Source organism: Crassostrea angulata, chromosome 2 (genome assembly GCF_025612915.1).
Source record: "Crassostrea angulata isolate pt1a10 chromosome 2, ASM2561291v2, whole genome shotgun sequence".
Classification (NCBI taxonomy): domain Eukaryota; kingdom Metazoa; phylum Mollusca; class Bivalvia; order Ostreida; family Ostreidae; genus Magallana; species Magallana angulata.
The window spans coordinates 30610244-30636867 of record NC_069112.1 but is presented as its reverse complement, the minus strand read 5'-3'; the positions used below and the strand labels follow the sequence as shown (position 1 = coordinate 30636867).

The 26624-nt window shown below is 33.6% G+C and overlaps 2 protein-coding genes across 5 annotated transcripts in view; one reads left to right on the top strand and one right to left on the bottom strand.

Annotated features, from left to right (window-relative positions):
* The window catches only part of LOC128172109 (ficolin-3-like), a 26365-nt gene extending 21450 nt beyond the window's left edge, over positions 1 to 4915 (bottom strand). Inside the window, exon 1 of the mRNA XM_052837878.1 lies at positions 4438 to 4915. The gene's annotated coding sequence lies outside the window, so the exon portion shown is untranslated. The remainder of the gene's footprint in view (positions 1 to 4437) is intronic.
* On the top strand, positions 2279 to 26624 carry LOC128172102 (chitin synthase chs-2-like). 4 transcript variants are annotated; one of them, XM_052837871.1, is made up of 21 exons: positions 2279 to 2414; positions 3926 to 3997; positions 6473 to 6522; positions 6619 to 6844; positions 7351 to 7485; positions 8217 to 9139; positions 9619 to 9699; positions 9925 to 10047; positions 12033 to 12094; positions 12299 to 12386; positions 13688 to 13841; positions 14217 to 14318; positions 21381 to 21516; positions 21653 to 21853; positions 22248 to 22475; positions 23166 to 23881; positions 24325 to 24443; positions 24531 to 24696; positions 24792 to 24913; positions 25023 to 25105; positions 26165 to 26624. In XM_052837871.1, the coding sequence occupies exons 1-21, from the start codon at positions 2391 to 2393 to the stop codon at positions 26299 to 26301; spliced, it is 3948 nt and encodes a 1315-aa protein (XP_052693831.1). In that variant the 5' UTR covers positions 2279 to 2390; the 3' UTR covers positions 26302 to 26624. The 4 variants fall into 4 exon arrangements, 3 of the variants coding, with proteins under 3 accessions (XP_052693831.1, XP_052693830.1, XP_052693832.1); XM_052837870.1 differs by having other exon boundaries at positions 2280 to 2414; positions 25023 to 25189; XR_008242191.1 differs by lacking the exons at positions 24531 to 24696; positions 26165 to 26624 and having other exon boundaries at positions 25023 to 25102.

The following is a 26624-nucleotide window of genomic DNA, read 5'->3' as shown; positions in this document are numbered from 1 at the left end:
TGAATATAATAGCGCAAATGGGATATAAATTTTAAGTGCAAAAAATGTAAATTTTTGATTTTGAAATTTGTTAATATAAATCTAATAAAAATCCGCAATAACTTTTGGTAAACAACTTCTTCTGGGACCGTACTGTTATTGAGGTTGATCCCTCAGTATATTCAAAACTTCTTGGGGATCAAAATTACAGACTGTAGACATATAGAACAACTTCTTAACCAAATTTTGTTACATTTGATACCTATTAATGCGGATTTATATCAAAAATTTAAAAATCAAAGAATTTCATTTTTTGCACTAAAACCGAGTGAAACCATGTACTCAACAAAACAATCTTTGAGCGGCAACATGAAATGAGAACTGTGAAGTCACAAGTGTCTTCTGTAACTCGATATTTTTAAAAACAGAATAAACAAATTGGTTATATTTTCACTAAAGAAAAAAAGCATTGATGCAGATAAGATGTGGTTTAAAATGATTGCAGATTACAAGGGGGTGACGAAACATTGATAATAGATAGATAGATATTTTCTCACCACAATATCGTCCTAAAATATTTGGCTTTAAAGATTCACCAAGATATCCCCATTCATAGATATACAAATATTGATCACTAATGCATGTTTAAAAGATAACCTTTTTTTAAAAGTGTAAGCTGTATTGAAAATACTTTGCAATAGAAACTAACCTTACAACAAAAAAATATGAGTGTAGATGCATGCTTTGAAAGCTCAAGTAGGTAACATTACCTAACTCTTAGATTATGTTTTTTACATTTGTATTATGACAGGTATAACATTTTATTAAAAAAGGATATTTTTTTTTTATAATGTTAGCATTTGCAATGTATGTTTGATAGTATTTTGCATATCACATCATTATTACACCGATTTAAATAGTTAACCGCAAATTCCAATTTAAAATCACATTTGATGAAAATAAGATATCATCACTGAAATTTGAAAGTATTTTTTTATTTTTTATTTAAAAGAATATACCACAAGCCATTGATTTAAATAAAAAAGGTAACTTTGAAAAATTTGTAGGAATAACTGATGTCATTATCACAATCTTTTTTTACCTTATTCAATAATTGTATGGTCGTATTGTTCATTATTCACATTATTGCATTTAAGACGTTTTTCAAGGTTTCTTTCTTTTTTTGGTCACAAAATACCATTTTTTGTTCATTTCAAAAAAACATTTTACCGAGTCTTCGTGTACCTAGATTTAGCTTCACGTGCCTTTGTATTGCATACTTGTCTAGAATTACAGCTTCAAGTGCACAATAAATGACTTTTGATTAATGGTCTCATTCGATCAGATATTTGATTTTAAGGGCCATCTTTGTATTCATTCGTAAACAAAAACTATCCGGTGATATCTTATCAACTTTACATAGACTGCATAAAGCCATTAAGTCATCGTATTTCTAGTGTCTTGCGTAATCTATTGTTATTTTAATGTACCATTCAATGTAAAAGTTTTAAATGAAATAGTTGGCGTTTACTGGTTTAGATTAAAAGGGGGGGATCTGCATTGTGAACAAAAAATATATAATAAGTTACATAAGAAAAATCGAGGCATCAATAACATTTGTATCTGTTTTGTGATCAATTCTAATAATAACGTCGCATGAGGCAAAATGAATGCATTTCAGATTATATTTTACATGTATCAATTTAATAAAAATTATCTGCTAGAATTATGGAACATGTAAAGTTTAATATATTATTTTTTTATATAAAACTTCTAGGCATAATCTTGAATATTGAATGAATTATATATTTTCTGTAAAGTAGACATTTACCTTATGCTAAGACAGTTTTAAACTGCTTTACATATGACGCATGATATGCTGATCGCTATTCAATTCAAATCAATGTTTAGAAAGTATTGTTTTAATTTGTGGTCCAGTGTTCATTTCATCTCACATTTAACACAAAAATATTCTCAAAGTCAATATTGTTACAAAATACACAAAAATAATTCGGTCAGTTAAGTCATTTTACTGAAAAAAAATTGCTTTAATGATAAACAAAAATCTATTGAAGAACTATATTTTCAAAAATATGATCGATGATTTGTGGGGTATTTGAGGAGAATCTACAAAAAAATGATTACCTTATGAAATAGAATTAGTCGTTTACTTAGGATAGTTTATCTATAAAGGTGAAAGAATTTACCATTTACAACATAGCACTTCGTTTATCGGGGTGGTATTCGTCGACACGGAACGTTAAAAGGATGGTCTGGTACGCGGAAGGCTTATGTAAACGCGATCTTTTCCAAGAAAGCAATTCAAAAGTTTTTGCAATTTCTGTTACCAAAAGGATTGACACGAGTACAAGAGAAACAGAAACGAATTTATATATGTGATATGTGGATCAATGGATGAAAAAATGTCGATTCCAGTAAGATATTTATATGTATAAGATATATAAGTCTAGATATTTACTCTTATATTATTTTTAAAAGTATGTCGAATAATGAAATGTCAAAATGAAGAATAAAAATATGTTTCTTATAATATAATTACACTTTTTCTTAAAGAAAATATTTGGAAGACACTGCTAACAATATTAACAAACTGATATAACTCAAGGAACGACAAAGGGGTCACTATTTTTCTTACTTGCTAAATTTTGAGGATTGCACCGTTACAATATGATTCACTAATTACATGTATGTGTCCAGCAGCATTAGGACCGAATATTATAAAATATGGTATCCGAGGATTCTTAGCAGAAATAAAACACGGAATAACTTTCAAAGCAAACCCTTTCCTGTACATATTCTCCCAAATGTGTAATTTTGAAAACAGGGGGCAAAACACATTTTTTCTACCAGAATGTATTATCCTGCATCAAATGGCTATAAAGTAAACTGCTTTAGTTAAAAAAAACACCTTTAGGAATCGAATAATCGTGAACAGAGGAGGTTCCGATTAAACCAGATACATTTGTAATACCTCGGACGATATTCAAGGTGTATGCCTTTTAACTTATTTTTGTTTTTCTTAAAATAAAAATAATTTTATAAATATTATTAATAATGATAATAATATTAATAATAATAATTTATAACCTTCGGGGGCTTATTAAAGGGTAAAGTTGGGAATCGGGGGTGTCAAAACAACTTCAAACAGAAAAAAAAGATTGTATTGTCATTGTGTGATTTTAAATGTTACATCGATGGTATATTGGAAGAAATTTTATACATTTGTTTAAAATTAAAAGTCAAAACAAAACAGAAAACCAATTACCTTATTACAAAAAACGAAGAAAAATAATTATTATGATATGAAAGACTCATGAATTTTTATGCATCTCATTTTCAGAAAAGCTATATAAATCAATGTCAAGGATAGAGTAACGCATTATCAATAGAAACAGACGCCCCTTAAATTTGATGTTCAATCGAGGATGTTTCATATTATAGTATTATGTTATAAATTTTAATTATCAATTGTAAAGTTATAGTAGGGTCACGCTCAATACGGTAATTAGATAATGGTTAAGGTGATATAGTGGACTCATAAAATGAGATCACGAACCAAGAAATTTGCCATTATTTTATACATATGCTCTATAACTCTATCTATTAATACTGTGAGTGTTAAAGCGGTATCATATTCAAAGAAGGGTTGGTTGTTAACAAGGATTTACATTATCTTTTATCTCGTTATTTAACCTGCCATTACCTTGATAACCTACCTGAATGGAACAGAAATAAAAGCATTACCAGGTAGACTTTAAAGAAGTCTCTCTTTTTGCTTAGAGTTTTCATTTAATTATCTGTAAAGTGGGATCATCAGTCAAGAGCATGCCACCGCCAAATAATTTATGATTTATCTTCCTGACTCTATAGTTATTTATTGTAAATCTGTAAATTAGATAGGTTATAACTTTTGTTTCCGGTGCAGAGTTCTGATGCTGCTCCTATGGCTACAGAAGACTCTGATATTCCAACAACAGATTACGACAGTGATATTGAGGTAAGATCCTACATTTTAATTGCCCGACTCCTGTGTTTCAGCTATCTTGTTTTTGAGACTAAAAAGTTAATGTTTATATACAATTTTATATATCACGAGGTACGATCACAGGGTAACGTAAATAGTTCCCTTGTAAACAGTGCTTTGAAAAAAAAAAACAATTAGTGATAAATAATTGAATTAAACGACAAACGCACACTTTGCTTCTCATATCAAAATACCATACAATATACATGTAAATGTAAAAAAAAAATGTTTGCATTATATTTCAATTACAACTTGATCACTATCCAAAAAAAATTTCGCTGATAAAAAAAAAGTAACAAGGAATAGTTAGAAAAAAAAGTAAAATTGAAGAAATACACAGTAACTATGCCCCTAAACTCTTAAGGAATTTCTATTGCATCGTTATGTTTGCATGTATTTGAGCATTAAGTTACCTTTTTAAGTAGATACAGACTTTTAAGAATGCATCGCAGACGAACACCCACTTCCAATGTCATTATACATGAGCGCCCATTCATTTCTTCATAATTGAAACTTTAAATACCTGTTCAACAAATGTGTACAATGTAGGGTGACAGCTTATTTAACACAAGGCCGAAAACACGCGTTTAACTCATGCTGTTTTTGAAATAGACTATTCAATTTATTCAAAGTCTTTCGGCGACCGCGATACAGGTGTAACCTATTTTGATACAAATAACGAAATTGACATCTACAAAAATACGTGGTTAAATTCTTCATTTTAAATGATGTCGTGATGTACATGTAATGATAAAAAAATATAATCCAACACTCCAATAAGGGTGTTTTGTTATACAAAAGCCTTTAGTTAATGAAAGTGTTTTAACATCACCCGTTTAATCAAGTGATGGTTATAAAATGACAACGGGCATTGCCTATGAATTTTATATTGAATTTATTGACAATTCTTCATGATAAATGGGATTTTATGGGATTAATCTACATCATTTTTTTTTTAAAAACACTCGTTTGTAAATAATAGAGATAGTATATAATATAATGCATTCAGCAAGATAAAAAGCATAGTGTGTTTTTTTTCCATAGAATAAACGGAGTCCTCTGAAACGAATATATTGCAAAATGTTAATAATGGCAAGTAGAATGCAATGTTTATTTCACTAAATGCAGCTAAATATGTTCTAAGTTAACTTCATTGTGTGTACAGCCAACCCTCCATAAACAACAATCTCTCTAATGTTTAAGCGGCGTAGCTCCCTAATTATACACATGTACTGCTTTCTACACGTTTGCTTCAATGCAAAATTAAAGTTTCTGATTTCAGAGACTCCGCGTTTTTGATAATTTATTCATATGGTTGTCATATTTGATTTTATTCAAAATTTTCATTTTTTATTTAGTTTTTTGTACTTAGGATAAAATGAAATGATACTCGGGCATTAATTAAAAAATAGCATCGCAAAAAGGCGCTTCTCCCGAGGCAGTGAATCATTTTTAAACCTGGTACATGTAACATGCACTTTTTTAACAAAATTTCTCAACAATAAACTGTGAAAATTGTGCTTTCCATTCACTTCGTCACAAAACCCTGTATTGCTCGTTTTGAAAAGAAAAATCTGATACCGGTTAACATTTAACTTTTATAATCGAAATAGCTATCTTTTTTCAACGCTTAATAACAAATGGGATTTCAAAGGACGCACCTGCTTATTATCTTGTCAACAATCGCATGAAGATTATAACAGACACATGAAAACACAAAGCCAATGCATAGTTTCTATTTGCAATTTGCATTCCATCTACGCATGCAAGAAAACATAAACAATTTTTTAAAGTCAAGATCTGGAAAACGAAAGTTGCCTACAGGTTTATAAAATTTAAGAAATAAATTCTTTCAATGATGCTTCATAACAATAGCTTTGTTTGATAGGGTGTACATGTACCGGGGCTAAACTTTTTGGTAAACGCAATAAAAAATCATGTTTTAAACTGTCATTTTCAATAAAATATGAACGAATTGAGGAATAAATTTCGAGTTTTGTCCGTATTTGATTAATAAAATATATCTATAATGCCTGCAGTCCCCCCAAAAAACGAAATTAAACAAGCTCTTGACCTCCTCTTTAAAATGATGTCAAATTGAATAAAGATATCGACATAGACATAGAATGTCAAGAAATTGTTTTATTTTCTACATAATTCTTTCAAAGCCGTAAAGTACGGGGAAAAGATTCTTCGAACCAATTATGACGTCATAATGGTTCTAGCACCAAAAGGATAGTCTGGATTCATTTAGATCTTGACCTTAAGGAAAATGAACGATTATTTTCTCTAGTCAAATATTAATTGTTTACAAAACTGCGACCAAAACAGACTCAAAGGGCGCTTGATTTTTTTTCACAGATATCTTTAGGCATGTTTTGTATGAAAACCCTGATACACAAATAAAAAATATTGAATAATGCAAAAAAAAGAAAATATGTATTTTAGATTGAAGAATCGCTGAAAACGCAACAGAAAAAGCAAAATCCCAAACCAAAGTAAGTTTTACGCTTAATAAATAGTATGTCTTTAACTGGTTAAAACTGCAAATAATCACATGTAATAAACTCAATCTATATCCGTTTTCAAAACAGATATTGGGATCGGTTTGGTTTGAAAGGAAATGATGAAGAACGACAGGATGTACACACATATTCCAGCTTTCAGTTGATTAAGCTGGGATTATATGCTGTTTTATTTCTTCTGTTCCTGGCAAGCCTGGTGACTCAGAAATTGAGTCTTGCCATCGCATCTTCCAAGTTAACAACAGACTTTAAACAGGATAAGAGAACAGCATCCAACTCTTCTGACCATCGTCATGTAATTATCACACTTTAAAACGGCATGTTCACAATTCCAGTCACATTGTTTTCCTAAGTTTGTTTTGTTTACAATACTTAAAAAATAAATTTTTAACTCAAACTTTTGTTAACAGGGCTCGTTTTGTTTACATTGAATCAACAAACCGTTGAAATTTTTTTTTCAAGCTGGTGTTTCTTTCAGCTAATTTGTTTTGATCAGAAATACGTCATATATGGTGTACGTTCTTTTTTTGAAAAAAAAAAAGAAATCTGAAGAAGAAGATCCATATATAACTATTGAAATACCTTCCCATCAGAAATCAGCTTTATTTAATGTATAATTCACTGCTTTAAAGATACAGTAATTTCCTATATTTTGAAAATTATGACGGTAAGAAAAAAAAGTATGGTCGCTAAATAACTTTTTTTATGAGCATTTTGTGAACAAGTTAAACAGTTTCTACAAATACATGTCATTATTTAACAATGTTTTGATATTGAAAATGTAAATTTTCTTTAAAAAAGGTATCTGATCCTGCGGTCCACGGATTGCTACTATTTACTGCAATGTGTGTTCCATACGTCTTGACTTTCTCGTCCAGCTGTTGGAAAGTTTACTTTGGGAATTTAAAACGACCGTCCATTTCAAGCGTCATTGTGGTAAAAAATACATTTATATTATCTAACTGTTCTCGTAATTCTATGAGAGTGTCTTAATTTCTGGAAATAGCTTAAAAACTCATATGGCTGAAATCAGAATTACTCTTAAGCTGACTTGATATTTTTAAACGGGGAAAAAAGTACAGCGAGTGAAATATGATTGGTAATTTTAAGTTCCACTAATGCATATATCGAACATGTAATTTGTTAAGGTTATTTCCGATAGAAAAGTAAAGATACGGCATGAATAATTTAATTGTGTGCTAAGTTCTGCAGTTTGAGTTGTAAAATAATATATAATATAGACATATCAAATGGTCCCTAATTACGCTATGTCTTTGCTTACATGTAAAAGATCAAATTGTTTAGCATTAATAAGCTTTATTCATACATGAGCTGAAAAGAAACCTACCTATTAAAATTGAGAACCAATGTAAGTAAATATTGGTGTTAGTCAGGTGTTATTTAGATTATTAGAAAAAAAACAGCATTACATATATCTTAGTATTTCGGAAAACATAACTGATTATAGAAATGTATCATCATACTTTGGGTTAAACTCACTACTGTTCAATAATCAGTGGTCAATTAAATTTTCAAATTTAGCAGCTATTATCAAACAACACTTTATTACTTTGTTTTAGAGTCACGTTTTTACTTCAAAGTTTATAGCGTTAAAAAAAACGTGTTTTTATTGCTTTTTTCAGAAATGTATTGATAATTTATTTCAGTGCGCTGTCCTTGCTGCCTTGCAATCAATAGGACTTTGTCTTCTCGTGTTCCACCTCCTACCAAACATGGGACCAATTCAGGGATTGTTGGTGCTCGGTGCTACTGGAATCATACCAAGTTTCTTAAAATTGCACCTCACGCTGAATAAAACATGTGAAATACGAGCAAAGATTACCGAATTCGCAGTGGATCTTTTTGCGCTCTCTTTGCAGTTGTCAATCACAGCGTTGATCTTTGTTCCAAACGTAACATTTTTCTGTCGAGTTTCCTCGCCCCCTGGTAGCAACGGAGGTTATTACGTCACAAAATGTCTGACTAACACAGTATCACGTATTAAGGCAGTTTTGGCTCTCTTGCTTACCTCACTGACATGGTGGGAAAACTTCCTTGAAAAACTTCTTGAGAAGAAAAGTTTGAAGGGACGTATTTCAAACATACAGTCTGATCTCAATGAAAACAGGGCTTTTATAAATATTTTTGTGTCCATGTGCAAATTTGTAACATCTTTTATAACAGTTTTTATCATCGAAGATTCTTCACAAATTTTTGAACAACATATTTGGCAAGAATTCGCCAACCAAAAAGTACAAGATATTTTAGATATAATACTTCTAATTTTATCAAGTATAGCAGCTTACTTCATAGCATGCACTTCATGCAAATTACAAATGCAAATATTTTCGTTCTCAATTCCATGTCTTCTCTCCACACCAATAGCTGCAATACTTTTTGCATTAATATGTAGTAGAAGCGGGGAGATTTTGAAGGACAGTTTTTATTTTGACTGTGATATCTCCTGTGACGCCCAGTATTTGAAATCTAACTACTGCCTGGTCGTGGCCCTTCTGTGGACTCTTTCATTGTATTGGACTGCCAAACACATTTGGTTTCCTGAACAGGAAAGGATAGCTAAAGTCGAAAGGTATATTGAAGTCGAAAAAGTTTCATTTTTGTATATAAGTAAAACCCATAAAACTCCTACGATCAGCTTTTAGACTATTTATTTCGAAATATAAAAAAATATATACTTGTTCGTAGCGCCAATCCTTTAAAGCAAAATTTGTTGATAAAATTTCTTTAGAGATTATTCCGCATCAACAATATTTTGCAGCAACCAGTTTCTGTAACATTAGGAAATTTAAACAGCTGGTTATCAGCTACCCATTTTTTTTTCGGTGGTAATACATTTCATTGGTTTTATAAAAATGTTTATGCATATATTATGTACAACTAATTGAAAAGGAAAACAAATCATTATCTATTAGAGGTTTGTTTTTTAATAAAATTTAAAAATCCGGATATTCTTAAAAGTACGACTTTGTGCAAGGACACAAGTTAAAAAACACCTTTAAGTTGTTTAAGTTATATGTTAACATGATATTTGTCTATTTATTCTTCTAGATTATTTGTTAATCCTCTATATTGTGGAATACTATTGGAACAAGACTTAGTTCTGAACAGAAAACGGTGCTACAATGAAAAGTAGGTAGATTTTATGCTAAACTGCATAAATCTATTTTAAAATTTGAATTAGCATGGAAAAAGTACAAGTGTTATTATGTACTACTTGATGTAGGATAAATACTATTCATTATGATAACACACACGTTGTTTAAAGTATAAATGAATTTTAAGACAATATAATTTGGCATCCCTTTAAAGACATATAAAAAGTGAAATTTGTAAAATCATGTATTATAACTACAGCCTTAAAAAATCAGAAGAGGAAGAAAGCTTTTCGAAAACTATTCCTCCATTAGTTTACGCATGCGCAACAATGTGGCACGAATCACATTTAGAAATGGTTCAACTTTTGAAGTCGATATTAAGGTAAACTATATTTAACTATTTTTTGGTGTTTTTTGTTTTTGTTTTGTTTTGTTTTGTTTTGTTTTTGTTTTGTTTTGTTTTTTTTTTTGGGGGGGGGGGGTAAATTAGCATTTTCTCGTGAAAAAAAAATTCGTTACGAATGTTTTGAATGTATTAATCAGTTGAAAAAGAACTGTTTTAATTAATATTCCTTTATCGAAAAATATATTTTTTAGCTTTGACAAAGCTGTCTAACAATGTTTATTTCCCCTCAAACTGAAACATCAGTTTCATTTGATTACACATACATGTATCACGTGCCTGCCTGACATATCTCTATATCAGTTCGGTAAGATTAATATTCTGCAATATGGCCGTCATTGACTGCCGCTTCGCATCTCATTTTGACATTTCATATTATTGCGTGGACCCCGAGGTCCACGCAGAAAATATATAAGCGAGGTTAAACTGGATGCTACGGGGGAAATTCAGCCTGTGCATGACCTAGCCTAGTTCCTGTGCGTAATGGAAAGCTCAGGGAACCACGCTAGCACACGTTTATCTGAATCGGGATCGGGATTCCGTGCCAAATGCACACATAAGTTCAAAGGCGTTGTAATTGTAAAGTTGTCGGTAAACAGTACAGAAACAAAGTATTCCTTTTAAAGAAATGGTTGGCATGTGATATGAACTATCAGTATTATGAAATAAGTTAATGTTATGCCGAAACTACAACATGCATCAAATAGCATAATTTGCAATGTTTTGTTGTTTTCCGAATACACATGTAGCTTAACTTTACTTTTATAGTAGGATGGGCTAAAGAACTTCCCGATTAAATTTTTTTAAGCATTTAAGTATGATTGAATAATTAAGTCACAGTAAAAAAGTTTAAATCTCAAGAAAAATGCATCAAAATATGATTTTTTTTATTTACACAAAGCTGTCACTGCATAGTTAACAAAGTAGTGCGAATTGCAATGTGTGCGCAAATAGTAGAATTCAACGAATGCCTGATACTATACATGCAAACTTCATTCATAGATAGGTCATAATTTTTTGTGAAGTATGAAACCTTTAAATTCTGAGATAAAAAGTCAGGGCTATACATACATGTATGCGTAATACAACGTACAAATTGAGTGGTTAAAAGCAGAGGGATGGAGTCGGTGGAATCTCTGATAATCTTAAGGCTTTCGCGTTTTCGTTGGAAACACATGCAAAAGGTCCACGTATTGCAGTCCTTTTTTAAACGACAGCAACTTGTTTAATACATAAACTGCATTCCGTAAATATCTAAAGTAGTCGGCCTTTAACATTAGTGCAGCTGCCATTTGAATATTGACGTCACATTATTGTGTCAGGAGAAGAACAAAATGGCAGCAACGGTTTTTGCTCAAACTTCTGCAGAGAAATGGGAGAAAACACTGAAAATTTAACACAACATTGTAAGTAACGTTGTTGAAGCAAATATTTTTGAAGAAAATTTGAAAGGTCAGGTTGATAATTATGTAGAGTTTGAATCAGTTAAATTTGACGAGATGCTAGGCAACTTGTACATGGCAACGCAGAGATCAACGCTTTTTTGTGAACATATTGGCCACTTGAAAGTCCCCGGGAAACAAAACAATTATTAGATTTGGCACTGATTGACTACAGAAATATATCAGGTTGATCTATCTCATAAACGTCATCTATGAGATTGATCAACCCGATATATTTCTGTACTCAGTCAGTAACAAACAACCTAATAAGTAAAAGTATGTAGGAACAACAGACTGGTCAACATTCGTTACAACAAATAAATAAGAACGTTTTTATTATGATATTCGTTGTTAAGAATAACAAAACGAAAGCTTGTGAAGGTTTAACAAATTAAATTATTAGTCAAATTGGCGATGTTGTCATTTAAAATTATGTACAGGTATAAAGATACAAGCAAGTTACTTAGGGCTGTTGAAAAGATATTAAACCTATACATGTATGCAGTATTTATTTCATTGCAGAATGGATAAAGATCAATCTTTTCGGAAACCGGAAGAAGAAAACGATTACTATCGGTTCGAAGGTAAAAAGTTGAATTTTGTATGCATTAAATGGAGAACGGTTTAAATTTCGAGATACATGTGATGTACCTGCATTTTAAGGTTTCATTAAAACAATGGTAAAACAACACAAGCCAGTTGTTGTATTGTACATAAAACCTAATATTTATCCTTATACATGTATATGTGTTTTTTGTCGGTAATAATACACTCTATGTTTTTTTTAGTTCATATACTTTTTGATGACGCATTTAAAAACGGCATCTTGAATGAGTACGTCACAATGTTTGCAAAGGTCATAGATGAAGCTACAAGGTAATATTGCACTATATAATATAATATTGCTTTATAAAAATACTCATATTTCACATAAGGAAAAAAAAGCTTTCGGTCTGTACCCCCCAATCTTCTGATAAACAAAATAGAATGGACGACCTTTGGTCTGCATTTCTTTACATGTTGAAAGTAAGGCTCATAAAAATCGGCGCTAATTTTGGACATCGAATTTATATCCGCATACGTTTTTTTTCTAAAACACGATCTGAAAATGAAGTTTGTTTAATTCAACTGCAGGTCACTGTTTTACCCTTTAACTAAACTACTTTATTTTCCAAACCAGCAGTGGTAAATAAAGATATGTCTAATAAGATTGTATTTGGATTTTATAATTTCAAATTTCTTATCGGTGCTATACATGAAAATTAACATGTATGTAGATCTTAAAGTTGGTTTTGCCCTTTCTATTAAAATAAGACTTATGATTAACATGTATGCTCAAACTACGTTACAAAGTCGAAAAACACTTATTACTTTGTTGATATACAATGCTGCCATCATGAAAGTTGGCAAGGATTTGATAGGGTACACGATACATGATAGAAATACATTAGATAAATTCTATCCTATCCTATTTTAATCTATCCTTTTTTATTAGTCCCCTACCTGTTTTTACCGGAGGGGATTATAGCTTTCCTCTGCGTCCGTCTGTCTGTCCGTCCGTCTGTCTGTCCCACTTCAGTTTTCCACACTTTTCTTCTTTATGCGTTTGATGAATTATATGAAATTTGCTGAACAGCTTCAAAATGTCAAACTACAGATCAAGTTTACACTTTTGTAGCGTCTGGTTAACATATTTTCGAGAAAATTAATTTTTTTTATTCCAATTTCTTAATGTTCGGGTTCGTTATCGGGCTCGGTGTGTATCAATTAAACGAGGAAAATATATTGTCATTAATAATATCGTAAATTTCTTGGACCATTCCTTTCATTGTTTCTAACAAACAAATAAGTTCTGTAAAATAGTGTCAAGCATTGTGTTGTAAATTTAATCGACAGGGTTTTTTGTATTATTACAATCGGGTTCGTTATCGGGTTGGTCTGTTGAGACGGTAAGAAATGATATTCTGCATAACAGTGCATTGTTTTCACAAATTACTACAAACTGGTAGGGGACGTGTATTGCTTATGCAATACTCTCAGAATGCTTGTTATTATTATTTGGGCGTTTTGGGTTTATGTATTGGCATTAATTTAAAAATGTAAAAATGAAAGAATCATATTTTTTAAAATATTCAATGATAGGAAGTTACTAATTTAATATTGATTTTATGCTCCAGTTCCCTGAATTCTGAGCCAATAAAGATGATGGATCCATTTCTTTTCTGTACATGTTATGGAGGGCAGATAGTTTACAAAATGCCGGGAGGAAACTTCATGTTCATTCATTTAAAAGATAAAACTAAAATACGACGTAAAAAGAGATGGTCACAGGTATATGTACTTTGTTTTAGAAGTAGTCTTTATTTGTACCTAATATGTATTATCAACATTCAATCGTGAAAAAGGGGATAAAATATCATTACTGCAATTTATCCTTCTCACCTAAGTCATCTATGCAATAAATCAGCTACAAACAAAATGTCCCTCGTTTAGAGATTTTGCTATTACATGTAGAACTAGTGAAACTCTTTTAAAAAATGCCCCAACTTTAAAAATAGAGTAAAAGACAACAAAATTATTGACTTTTATTTCAATGATATTGTTTTCACATTTCGAAACTGTGAAACTTTGAAATTTTGGACAATTTTTTTCTACATTAATGATTATCAAACATTATATTTTGATTACTTCTATCATTTTGAACAGGTCATGTATATGTACTACTTACTTGGGCACAGACTTGAAGTTGAAAAAGAGAGCTTCGCACAGGACAAACCAGATAAGATTAATGACCTATTCAAGTCTAAGGTACCAAAAAATGCAAATCTCTGTAATGTATATCGACATTATAACATAAAACAAGAGAACAAACATATTAAATGATACATGTAGTTGATGGTGTCTAATTTCGTAATTGATGGCACTAACCGTTATGACGCAGTTAATAAAATAATATGTATTTGCTAAAAACATCATTCATTTGATATAGATATGTTCAATTTTAAGGCTACACATTTTGGATGTTTGGGATTCTGAATTACAATTCAAAGGCATATAGACACAATATGAGATGAATATGCTGTTCTGAAAAAATACTGTATAAAATAGCTGAATTGTGTATCTTGAATGATTCACGAAAATGTGAATGTTAGAACTCAAGTTACAAGCGAGATTCAAAGGAAAAAAGTTTTTGTTATGTAAACAAATCCCGAGTCAAAAAATTTAAAAAAATTACCATCTCGTTGACAAAATAACTATTGCCTAACAAGAAAAACTGATTAAATGAGTTCATAAATTACTTTATCAACAACAAAAAGTCACATTAGAATTTTACTTAAACAACATATATGTAATTATAAACAATACCATAATTCAAGCTTTGTTTAAAAAAAAAAAATTCTAACATTTTTAACTCGATATCTAACTTTCAAACTTTTACTAATAAAGACACCTTAATTGACCATTCTAGACAATATAAAAGTAAAAAAAAAAACTTTTGAAAAACTTGAGGTCAAGTCATGTCTACGTCCATTTAAGGTAAAAATAAACATCACTATCTGTTCCGGATATGAACAATAAACTTTAAATCAGTTTTCACTTTTAATCAAAACATGTGTCAAACGAATACACAACGTTTTCTCATACTGAGAATAATTGACATCCCGAACCCGATGTATTTATCTTCGGAACATTCTCCCCTCCTTGATTGCTTGCACATCAACAAAATTACCTGATTTTGTAATTAAAATACAAAATATTAAAACTTTTTCATTTTAAACATTAAAAAGTGATGCATATATTTGAAAGTCGTTTGTGACAGCAATGTTTGAAACAATTTAGTTTAGTCACTGAACTCCAATGGACACAGCTCAGTTATTGGACGGGTCATCGATTTCTGACCGACCTTCACTCTGGCAACGCGTACATGTCCATCTTTGCCTGTATAAATTTCTAGAATGCGACCTAGCTGCCAATGTCCTCTAGGTAAATTAGGTTCAATAACGAGAACAATGTCACCTTCACTAATGTCTTTGCAAGTTCGATTCCACTTCTTGCGTACATTCAGTCCTGGCAACCATTCGCGCATCCATCGATGCCAGAAGTGTCTCACAAGCTCCTGGATTCTTCTCCAACGTTTCCGTGGGTTGAATTTATTTGTGTCCACAGTTTCCGGTGCGAATAATCCCCCAACCTGCCCGTGCAGGAAGTGGTTAGGAGTCAGCGGAACATCATCATTAGGGTTTGCCGATTGGTAAGTCAAGGGTCTTGAGTTGATCAAAGCTTCTGCTCCTGCAAATGCTGTCATAAGCTCTTCATCTGTAACATCTACTGACCCGATCACTGCATAGATAGCTCTCTTCGCTGCTTTAATCATGATTTCATGGACACCTCCAAAATGAGGTGCAAGAGGCGGATTAAAATGCCAATTGACTCCTAGATTTGCTGTAGATTGTTGAATCTTTGTGTGATCCAATAATCCAACTAGTTCCGTAAGCTCGTTGTTGCCACCAACAAAATTTGTTCCATTGTCCGATATAACTTCTGTAGGTAGACCTCTTCGGCTAACCATCCGGTAAAATGCGTTGAGGAACGAATCTGTATCAAGTCCGAAGGTAACTTCTTGATGCACTGCTCTTGACATCACGCACGTGAAGAGACATAGATATCTCTTATCTCGCCGTTTTCCGCGTCCCTGCTTCGTAATGAAAGGTCCTCCATAATCAACCGATGTTCGGGAAAATGCGTGTAATGGCTGCTTTGTACGAATTGATGGAAGGGGACCCATCAGTTGTTCTGCTGGTCTGGCTTTGTTGCGGCAACATTTATTGCATTGTCGTTCCCACTTCCGTATTTCTTCTCGTGCGGATATTATCCAAAACCGTGATGAGATCATAGAAAGTGTGTGATTTGTTCCTGTCACATGTTTTCCTTTTTCGTGGTGATACTTGATAAGTGTAGTGACACGATTGTTTCTAGGGAGAATGACAGGGTATCGAACATCATATGGTAAATATTCTGCATATTTCAGACGTCCATCACACCGCAGGAGTCCGTCTTCATCAAGTACAGGGTTTACACTCAATAACTTGCTGCTCTGGTGAAGAGGTTTGCTCTGTTTCAACAATCTGTATTCACAATGAAACTCACATTTCTGGGCTGTTCTAATGATTTGAGTTTCCGCCTCTTCAACTTCTTCAGCATTCAATTCACCTTTAAATCTGTCCTTGATGCTCATTCTGCAGTTATTAACAAAACGTTTTGTCCAAGCTTGAATTCTAACAAGTCGTATCCAGCTGGAATAGGATTCTGGGTTCAAACAACACTCTACGTCTCTATAGCCCACTGATCTTGCTAAGAATGAATATGAATCATTGACAACTTCTCTGGTTAACTTCTTTCTTTCCTTGTCAGAGTCCTGTTTTTCAACTTTCTGATTCGGCCATTGTGAATCATCCAAGGTAAGAAAGTGCGGCCCACTCCACCAGACACTGTCTTTCTGTAATTGTGAAACCGTCACTCCTCTGGATATCATATCAGCAGGGTTGATTTCTGTTGGCACATGATGCCACTGCTTTTAATTTCAGGCCGACTGTATTTCCCCAATACGATTTGCTACAAAGGGCTTAAAACTTCTACTCTGTGCCTTGATCCAGCACAGCACATTCATGCTGTCCGTCCAAAACGTGCACTGGTCACCATTCATCTCCAGAGCACTTGTCACTGAAAGCGTTAGCCTTAATCCTAATACTGCACCCATCAATTCCATTCTAGGTATGCTGACTGCGGTAAGTGGAGCTACTTTGGATTTTGCAGTCACGAATCTGACTGATACACTTCCATTGTCATAGATACACCTCTGGTAAACTACAGCTCCATACGCGTCCTGGGAAGCATCAACAAAGGTATGAAGGTAAGTCGATATAATCTCACCATTAGATGGACGCAGACATCTCGGTACTTCAATAAGCGATAGCTCAGTCAATTCTCTAAACCACTTCTCAGCTTTTGATATGAGGTCTTCGCTCAACATATCATCCCAGTCAAGACCTGCGGTCCACATTTCTTGCAACAAAACTTTAGCTCTTATTGTGTACGGTCCTAGGAATTCCAAAGGACCAAACAGCATTGCGATTTTCCGTAGAAAGTTCAGCTTTGTGTAAGTAAAATCATTCTCTGGTGGACTTGCTTTGAATGTGAGGATGTCATCTTTGGCCTTCCATAGCACAACAAGAGTTTTTACGGATGGTAAGCTGTTGTCGTGCAGGCCAACTTCGGGGACAACATCTTCTGTTGGGATATGCTGCAGTACACCCACTGAGTTTGATAGCCACTTCCTGGCATACATGCCGGCCTTTTCCCACAATGCTGATAGCTGCCTGTAAAGTATAACTCTATCTTCCTCGGTGGATACTGAATCCATACTATCGTCCATGTAGGTGGATTTCAAAACAGTCTCTGCTGCCATGGGGTAAGTTTCTCTGTTAGTCTCAGCATGGCTCTGTGCTACAAACTGTGCTTGAAATGGCGACGAATTTATTCCAAATACAACACTGCTAAATTCGTACACATCTGGTTTCTCTTCCGTATTAACGTCACGCCAGAGAAATTGTTGATAATGTCTATCTTCCTGTGGAACCTTAATCCTTAAGTACATTTCTGCAATGTCACATACTATTGCCACACTGTTTCTTCTAAATCTTAGTAACACATCAAAGAGGTCATTTTGAAGTTTTGGTCCGCAGTGAATCATGTCATTTAATGAGACACCACAATGCTTTGCTGATGCGTCGAACACAATACGTGTCTTTGTTGTGCTCTTATCTGGCCGGATGACAGGAAAATGTGGAAGAAACCATTTTCCGGACTTTTCCTCATCCTGGTTAATCTTGCGTATGTATCCTTTTTCAAGATACTGTTCAATAGTCTTTGAGTAGGAATCTCTCACTTCCGGGTTCTTCATCAATCGCTTTTCAGTGTTCTCTAAACGTTGTAGTGCCATGTCGTAATTACATGGTAAATCAGGCTTCTCTTCCTTCCAAGGAATAGCTACTTCATAATGATCATCAACAAACTTCAATGAATCTTTCACTTTTTCATACGCACTTCTCTCCTCTGGACTAAATGACTGTTTCTTCTGTGGCTCACTGAAATTTTCCATCTCCCAGAATTTGCACAAAATCTTGTCCGATTCATTATCACTTTTCTGATTCTGGATAAAGTAAGTTCTGTTGAAATGAGTTTGAACACATATCTCATTGCTACCAGGAATTTTCCCAACACAAGTCCATCTTAATGGAGTAAGTCTAGCCACTGGTTCATCTGGTCGACCTCTGATCTCTTGATAAGCATAATGAAGTTCACTGTGGTCCATTCCAATCAGAATATCCATTATAGAATGTTTACCCACTCCTGGGAATTCAAGTCCTCTCAAATGGTCCCATTTGTGTTGATATTTTCTCCAGTTGATTACACACATATCACCGGTAACCTTGTCAGCTGTTAGGGCTTCCACTTTAGTCTTTGTCCTCCCATTAACACTCTCTATTTGGAATTCTACTGGCATAGTTTCAAATGACTCAGTTTTGTCATTAAGAACTCCTACGGTAATTCTCTGTAGTTTACCATGTAAACCCAATTCTGCTGCAACATCTGCATTAATGTAGGTCCGTGTATTGGCATCATCCAGCAGTGCGTTTACTCTCATTGTCTTTGATCCATTTCTTACTATTACTGGAATGGTTCGTAGGGCGATAAATTGTGGCTCCCCTCCATGACATGTCAAAGTTCTGTCTTGATTCACTGATATCTGGGTATCAACATTACTGTTTTCAGCAGTTCTTACAGAGGAAGTTGGTCTCTGTGGATTTCTAAAGGGTCGAAATTCTGGAGCATTCTGGTTCAACACTGATGCAGATAGATCACGTTGATATCCATCTGTGTTTTGGTTCACAGCTCGATTTCCAATGTGCAAGAGTCTAAGATGTGTCTCGGTACAATGGTCAATGCCACAAGGTCTGCTCCTTCTACATGTCTTTCCCAAGTGTCCTGACCCCAAACAACGAAAACACAGCTTCGACTGACGGACAAAGTTTCATTTCTGGGACACTTCAAGTTTCTTGAACTGCTCACATGACCAAATCCCATGTTGTCCTTGACACATCTGACACAGTTTGTTGAAGGTCTTAGTGTTTGTGAAAAATGATCTTTCATGAACATTAACACGATTTCGGTCACGGTTGCACTTTTTACTATCAAAGTTATTGTTTGAATCAACCTGTAGACCATACACAGTCTCATTTGCCACTGTTCGGAATTCGGATTCCTGCAAGATCCATTCCCTAAAAGATTCCACTGACTCAGTCTTTTTCTTCTCATACACCCATCGGTGGTATGTAGACAGCAGGGACTCTGGGATTTTCTTCTGAAGTTTGACGTACAGTGATCCGTTCTTGAGTTCATCCGTTCTACCTGCATCCTTTAGGTTAATGACTGCTATGTCTAGAATGTCTGCGAATTTTTCCAAATCCTTTGAATTTCCTACACGTATAGGTCTAAAGGAATCCAACTGTTCACGATGTCGCATGACTTGCCGTCGTTGTCCTCCGAACTTCCGCTCAAGACGATCTTTGGCTGCTTCATAGGCGATAGCGGAATGTCCAAGGTTTTCTACAGCTTTCAAGGCTTCACCGGAAAGATACTGTCTTAACTGTAAAAGTTTGTATTCTGGAGTCGCTGGAGCTTTATCAATACATGCTGAGAAGGCAGCTTTCCAACTCTCGTATGTCCTTTTGTCACCGTAAAAGACAGGAATCGATACACGCTACATCTGTTTCCACAAATCACTTCCAACGGTAGGGCCATTCACAGAATCATTGGTCACATTAACTCGTTTTTCAGATGATGAGGGAATGTGCGAGTCTTGATTAACATCAGTATTTTCACAGTCATCTCTTTCACGATTGTCTACATCTTCAAAACCATCATTCATTCCACTAAAAATCCTTTGTTTCATTTTCAACTTGTTCAAGTTCTCTGTATCCAGCGTTGATAGATTCATGCCATTGTTCATGTTTTGTCTTAAATTCTTCCTCCATTTCTCTTTTTGTTTCTTAGAATTTGCGCACCTCCTCACGAATAAAGTCTGCCTTTGTCTTGGCCCGAATTTCCTCTTCATTTACAACGTATTCACTTCCATGTAATGAATCTGTCGCAACACTCGGCGGATCACTCCTTCGTGCATCTAGATAATCCTGAACTCTGTCTTGACAATTTTCAAAATTATCTTCAATCATTTCAATTTCTTGTTCTGTCTTTGATAGTTTTGTAATGTCGTTTGCCTTCTTGTACTCCGCGGAAAGCGACAACAAGCAATTAATGAGCGGTTCTTGTAAATCAATCAGGCGTTCTCGAGCCTTACATAATTTCCCACGACTAGGTAAATCAGAATCTAGAAAGTTCAACAAGTGATGCTTTGCTCTCGTAAATTTTGACTTAGCTTTCGTTTTCTCACGTTTCAGAACGTCGATATCTATCTCCGGATCCGCCGTACTCTCCTGATTTCCCATCATCTGCATTCCTGACGCTTCTGCTATTTCCTCCTCGTCTCCCATATTAAACCACGCTCTGCTACCACTTTGTTCCGGATATGAACAATAAACTTTAAATCAGTTTTCACTTTTAATCAAAACATGTGTCAAACGAATACACAACGTTTTCTCATACTAAGAATAATTGACATCCCGAACCCGATGTATTTATCTTCGGAACACTATCAAATTCTCAAATCAGTGTGTTGCCATTTCTTAACAATTGATTTAAATTAATCAGACGAATTAACTGAGAATGTTTGTGGACGTGTTACAATTATAGGCTGAAAATACCTTCATTCTTGCACTGGACGGTGATGTGGATTTCACACCTGGTGCAGTCAGAATTCTCATCGATAGAATGAAGAAAAACAAAGATGTCGGGGCGGCCTGCGGAAGGATACATCCTATTGGGAACGGTATGTTTATAAATTAGTTTGCACGCTTCATTTTTTGTTTTTACATATATAAAATGCATATTGCTTCATTTTATGTTAACTATTTACTTTGACATTGCGATAAGTTTGAAAAGCATACCTTTACATGTGTTTGTAGGGCCAATTGTGTGGTATCAAAAGTTTGAATATGCAATTGCACACTGGTTACAAAAAGCTACTGAACACGTCCTGGGATGTGTATTGTGTTCTCCGGGATGTTTCAGTCTTTTTCGTGGATCTGCTTTAATGGATTACAATGTTATGAAAAAATACGTGCAGGTTCCCTCCGATGCGTCTGAAGTCCTTATGTACGATTTAGGTAAGTAAATTTTTCATTTCCAGTTTGTTTTATTTACATTCTTTCTCAAAGATTAGGAACTTTTTAATGCTGTACACTTAAAGAAGATGTTCAAAATATTTAAAATTCAGTAAAATACTCTTTATGTTTATTGCAAAGAACAATTAATCATTTTACTGCTAAAACCTGAATTGAAAACTCGATTTCTTTTTGGTTTAGTTATCCAGAAATGTGCAAATTACTATCAAATATTATCATTAAACGCGTAACTATCAAAACATCTGTTTAAATAAATACACAAGTCCGAAAAGGACGGAGATAAAAGATGGTTAGGGTCTTTGGCTGAGTTTAAAGGAATACATGTATATTGTGTAATTCAACATAACAAAGTCAATGTAAGAAATAATTTTCGCAGGTGAGGACCGCTGGCTGTGCACACTTCTGTTACAGCAGGGATACAGGGTGGACTATGCTGCAGGGGCTGATGCATACACGTACGCTCCTGAAGGATTCAACGAGTTCTTCAACCAAAGAAAGCGGTGGGGACCGTCAACGCTTGCGAATATTTTGGCACTTTTACAGGAAGGAGATAAAATTGTTGATGTTAACCCCAATATAAGCTGGCTGTACATTATTTATTTGGGTGAGTGAACATTTATTATTAGTAAATTAAAATATTAGGTTTGGTCCCATTGATCTTGGTGATTGCGCGCATATACATGTAATTAATGTCGAATGCAAAAATCGCAACAAAAATACACAATGTTGCAAACATTTACTCTAGATTGCGATTTGGGTGTCAAGGTTTCTTTGACTAAAGTTTATGAAAGGACAGTGATGTGCATCATATAATTTTCATTATATTCAATATCGTTTCTTTTTATGATTGGGTTTAATTTTAGTACAAAATGTTATTATTATAAATATAATACTGTCAAGCTTATCTACTGAAAAGTATATAGGTGAACCAGGCTCTTTAATGACAAGCAAAAGTATTTGTAATTATGACAAATATTTTAATAAAAAAAATCAGCTAACAACTGAAAATTAAATACATTATATTCTAAACCTATATCTAAAAGCTCTATTAATCGCAATTTGCGGTTTACAATATATATGACCTGCAAGTACAGTGAACTTTAACCACCGAACTTTAATTATATCGATAAAATCAATCGATACAATCTCTTTCATTAATTATCTGAATAAAAATTTTGTGACGTTGCTTTTAAGGTCTTCATGAAGTAAGCTCACTTAATCGTAAAAGGAAAAGTTGTAAATTTTCCTATTTCCAATTTCACAACTGCAATTATATTGTTTTATCTTTCTCAAGGTTCTTTAATGGTTTCAACCATAATAGGACCAGCTACCATTTTGATGTTGATTGCAGGAGCCTTAGTGACAGTTTTTGATGTATCCATTGTAAATGGATATATTGCCTCGGTTATTCCCGGTGTATTATTTTTTGTCATATGCCTTGTGTGTTCTACGAAGGTCCAGCTAGTCGTAGCCCAAGTTCTCAGTGGATTTTATGTCATAATTATGATGGTGGTAATGGTTGGACTTCTGATAACTGCACTTACCCAGTCACCTTACCATCCGAGTGTGATATTTTTACTGGGGCTTGTCATTATATTTGTCGTTGCGGCGGTGTTGCATCCTCGAGAGTGGGTCAATATCTTATACGGATTCCTTTATTTCGTATCCATTCCGAGTGGGTTCTTAGTGCAAGTTATATATTCACTGTGTAACGTAAATGACGTATCGTGGGGAACAAGAGAAAGCTCTACTCCAAAGTCAGAAGACAAGAAAGAAAGTGATCCTTTATCGAAGATTTTTTCACCATTTACAAAGCTTACAAATTTCAGCCCTACAAAAGATGACTCTGAGAAGGAAAAACTTTATAAACTACTAGAAAAAGCAGTTGACAACCGTTGTGCTAAATGTCAAATTGGAGGAGGTTCAATTAAACAGAACGTGGTCACTAATGATGAAGCTGATCAACCATGCCCGGACAAAAAACCCCAAATTGATAACTCAAAGAGTAAAGTACGTAATTTGATGCGGAAGTGTAAAAGAACCTTATCAATTGTTTGAACATATGCTATGACATTTTTGATTTCTACATCTTAAGGTCATAATTTGATCAAAGACTGTTTGTATAGCACCTTCATTAAAAGTAAATACAAGTTTACAGTTAAAAATGATAAAATTCGAAAAATAAATATCGAACAAAAAATGATTTTTTAACAAACGTGAACAGAATCTGTGTGCATTATAGTTTTTAAGAATTGGTGCAGGTAAATTGAATATTTAAAAAAAACATTGTAACAAAAAACATTTTAATTTTGACTTATGTTATACAGTTTTGAGACTTTTTTTTTTATTTCAGTGCTTATTACAGAGTAGTTACAAATTGTATAAAAATTATTGTTTTGATGAGCTGTAAAAATTGTGATTGAAATCACATTTGTTTTGTCTGTTGAGCATAGGCTAATGGTGTTAAAAATAACGGATCGTCATGGAAATGGATTGAAAACAACCCGTTTCGAGGAGAAGCTGTGAAGATGGATAAAAAAGAAAGCAAGTTCTGGAGACAACTTGTCAAACAGTAGGTGTCACATGTAATCTTTATATAGTGATATATTGCGGAAGTGAAACAGTTCTTTGTGAAAAATATGTTTACAAAATGATGCAGATATTTAGATCCAAACGATGAAAGCATGAAGAATGATTTGACAGAAAAGCTTAGAGAACTCCGTAACAATGTCTGTAGTGGAATGGCCCTTTTAAATATATTGTGGATAGTCGTCAATTTCATGTTCCAGTTCAGAAGCCCAACTGTTGTTACATTTCAACTTCCGGTACGTGAATAGCATTGACGATAGACATTATTTTATTGATTGATCTTGGTTTTAAAACAAGTTAACGTTACAAATGATATGACTGCATGTTGTAGATCAAAGATTACGGTGACGAGAATGGGATCTACGAAATGAAAATAGAGATGTTGGGACTGTTGTTCATCATATTTTTTCTGGTGCTTCTTTTAATCCAGTTTTGTGGCATGATAATGCACAGGTAAATATCGAACTGTACAGCATACCCGGTTCATGTAAACTTTAAAATATAATATGCTTACATGTTGGAAAAGAGTAACCGGCCTTGTACACTGTTTTTTTTCTTGCAGATGGGGAACTTTTATACACCTCGTAGCCATTACAGAACTTCCCAATCCGTTTCGTAGAAAAAATAATGCAACTGATTCTGTTGGTATGAACAATACAGATGAAGACGACGAGCACGAAATGACAAATGCTGAGACTTTAAAACAAATTGAAAGCTTGCAAAGATTTGGTTTGTTCAATATCATTCGTGTACAGTCATTTCAAGCATATCTTTAACAACACACACCAGATCAAAGCATTGCAATCTATTAGCATGGCATTTTAATCTCATATCATTGCATTGGAATCTCATAACATAGCATACAATCTCATAGATTATCACTCGTCATATCATATCATACCATAGCACTGCATACAACATGAATTTAAATGGTTTTAAAGCAATGATTATCACATTGCATATCATTTTACTCAGAAATATTTGGAATTCAGCGGTGCATGGAGACGTTTTAGTTCAAATCTTATATAATTCCATATCAATAAGACCTTAATTTTTAATTCTCATAACATAGCATACAAATTTCATAGCATAAAATTGTAAAAGACATGCATGAAATGACTGTTCAACCTTTTTTTAAGATGTCAAATACGCATGATGTTGCATTATCTTTTGTAAAACGAAATGTTTACGCGATTAATGTTAAAAACTTTTCTTTGTATAAAAGTTGACTAATATTTATAGCGTTTTTTGGAGTTGATTAAACAACTCTCCTATGCAGTTACTCAGACAAACCGAAAGTGAAACATTGTTTGGACCTCAGCACAAATCATTGCTGCTGACAAGACTTAGTTCTTGAAAATAATTGATAAATTCGATGTAATGTATGCTAAAGCATTGTTTTTTAAGGAAACTTATTTATAAATTACCTGAAAATAGTCTGATTTTAAATGGTAATATTTCGATTACTGATACATAGTTTGGTTTAATTAATTTTATCTTTAAATATTATTTAACATGATTCATATGGGAGAAATTCATATTATAAAGATGTGCGTAATTCAAATTAGAAACTACATGTACTTGTCATGCAAAATAAAATATCAGTGATTTTAAAATGAATAAACATCGACAAAATCAACTCCCGTCAGTTCTTCAGTTCTTTGATTTCTTTCACAGAATTATTTTTGTTTTCTTCTTTTATAGGAACCAGATATCCACGTGCGTCTCAAAACAATGATAACGTTGCTGGAACAGACAATCCCGATCAAGATTTTAATCAAGCCGTTTCTAGACCAAGACTGAGAAAAAAGGAAGGAGCTTATTCAAAGGCAGACCAATAGAAAAACTGTTGAAGGGGGCACCGATTATGAAAGAAAAGCTAAATTTAAGACAGCAATATACTTACGTTATATGTGTAAATGGAATGAATAAAAAATAACGGCATATAGCGGACACGTTACAGTTTCTGTTTAAGACATTGTAAAATAGATTTATCACTGAGAAAACCGATTGAGTAATGGGTTAGAGGTGTCAAAAAGTAAACAGAATGCCCAAGTGGCAACCCATTCGCCTGAACACCAATGCAGATCTGTGACCTACGCAGTTAGTGTGTAATAGTTATAATTGTTAGTACTGTATTTTTGTACAAACATATGCTAATTTC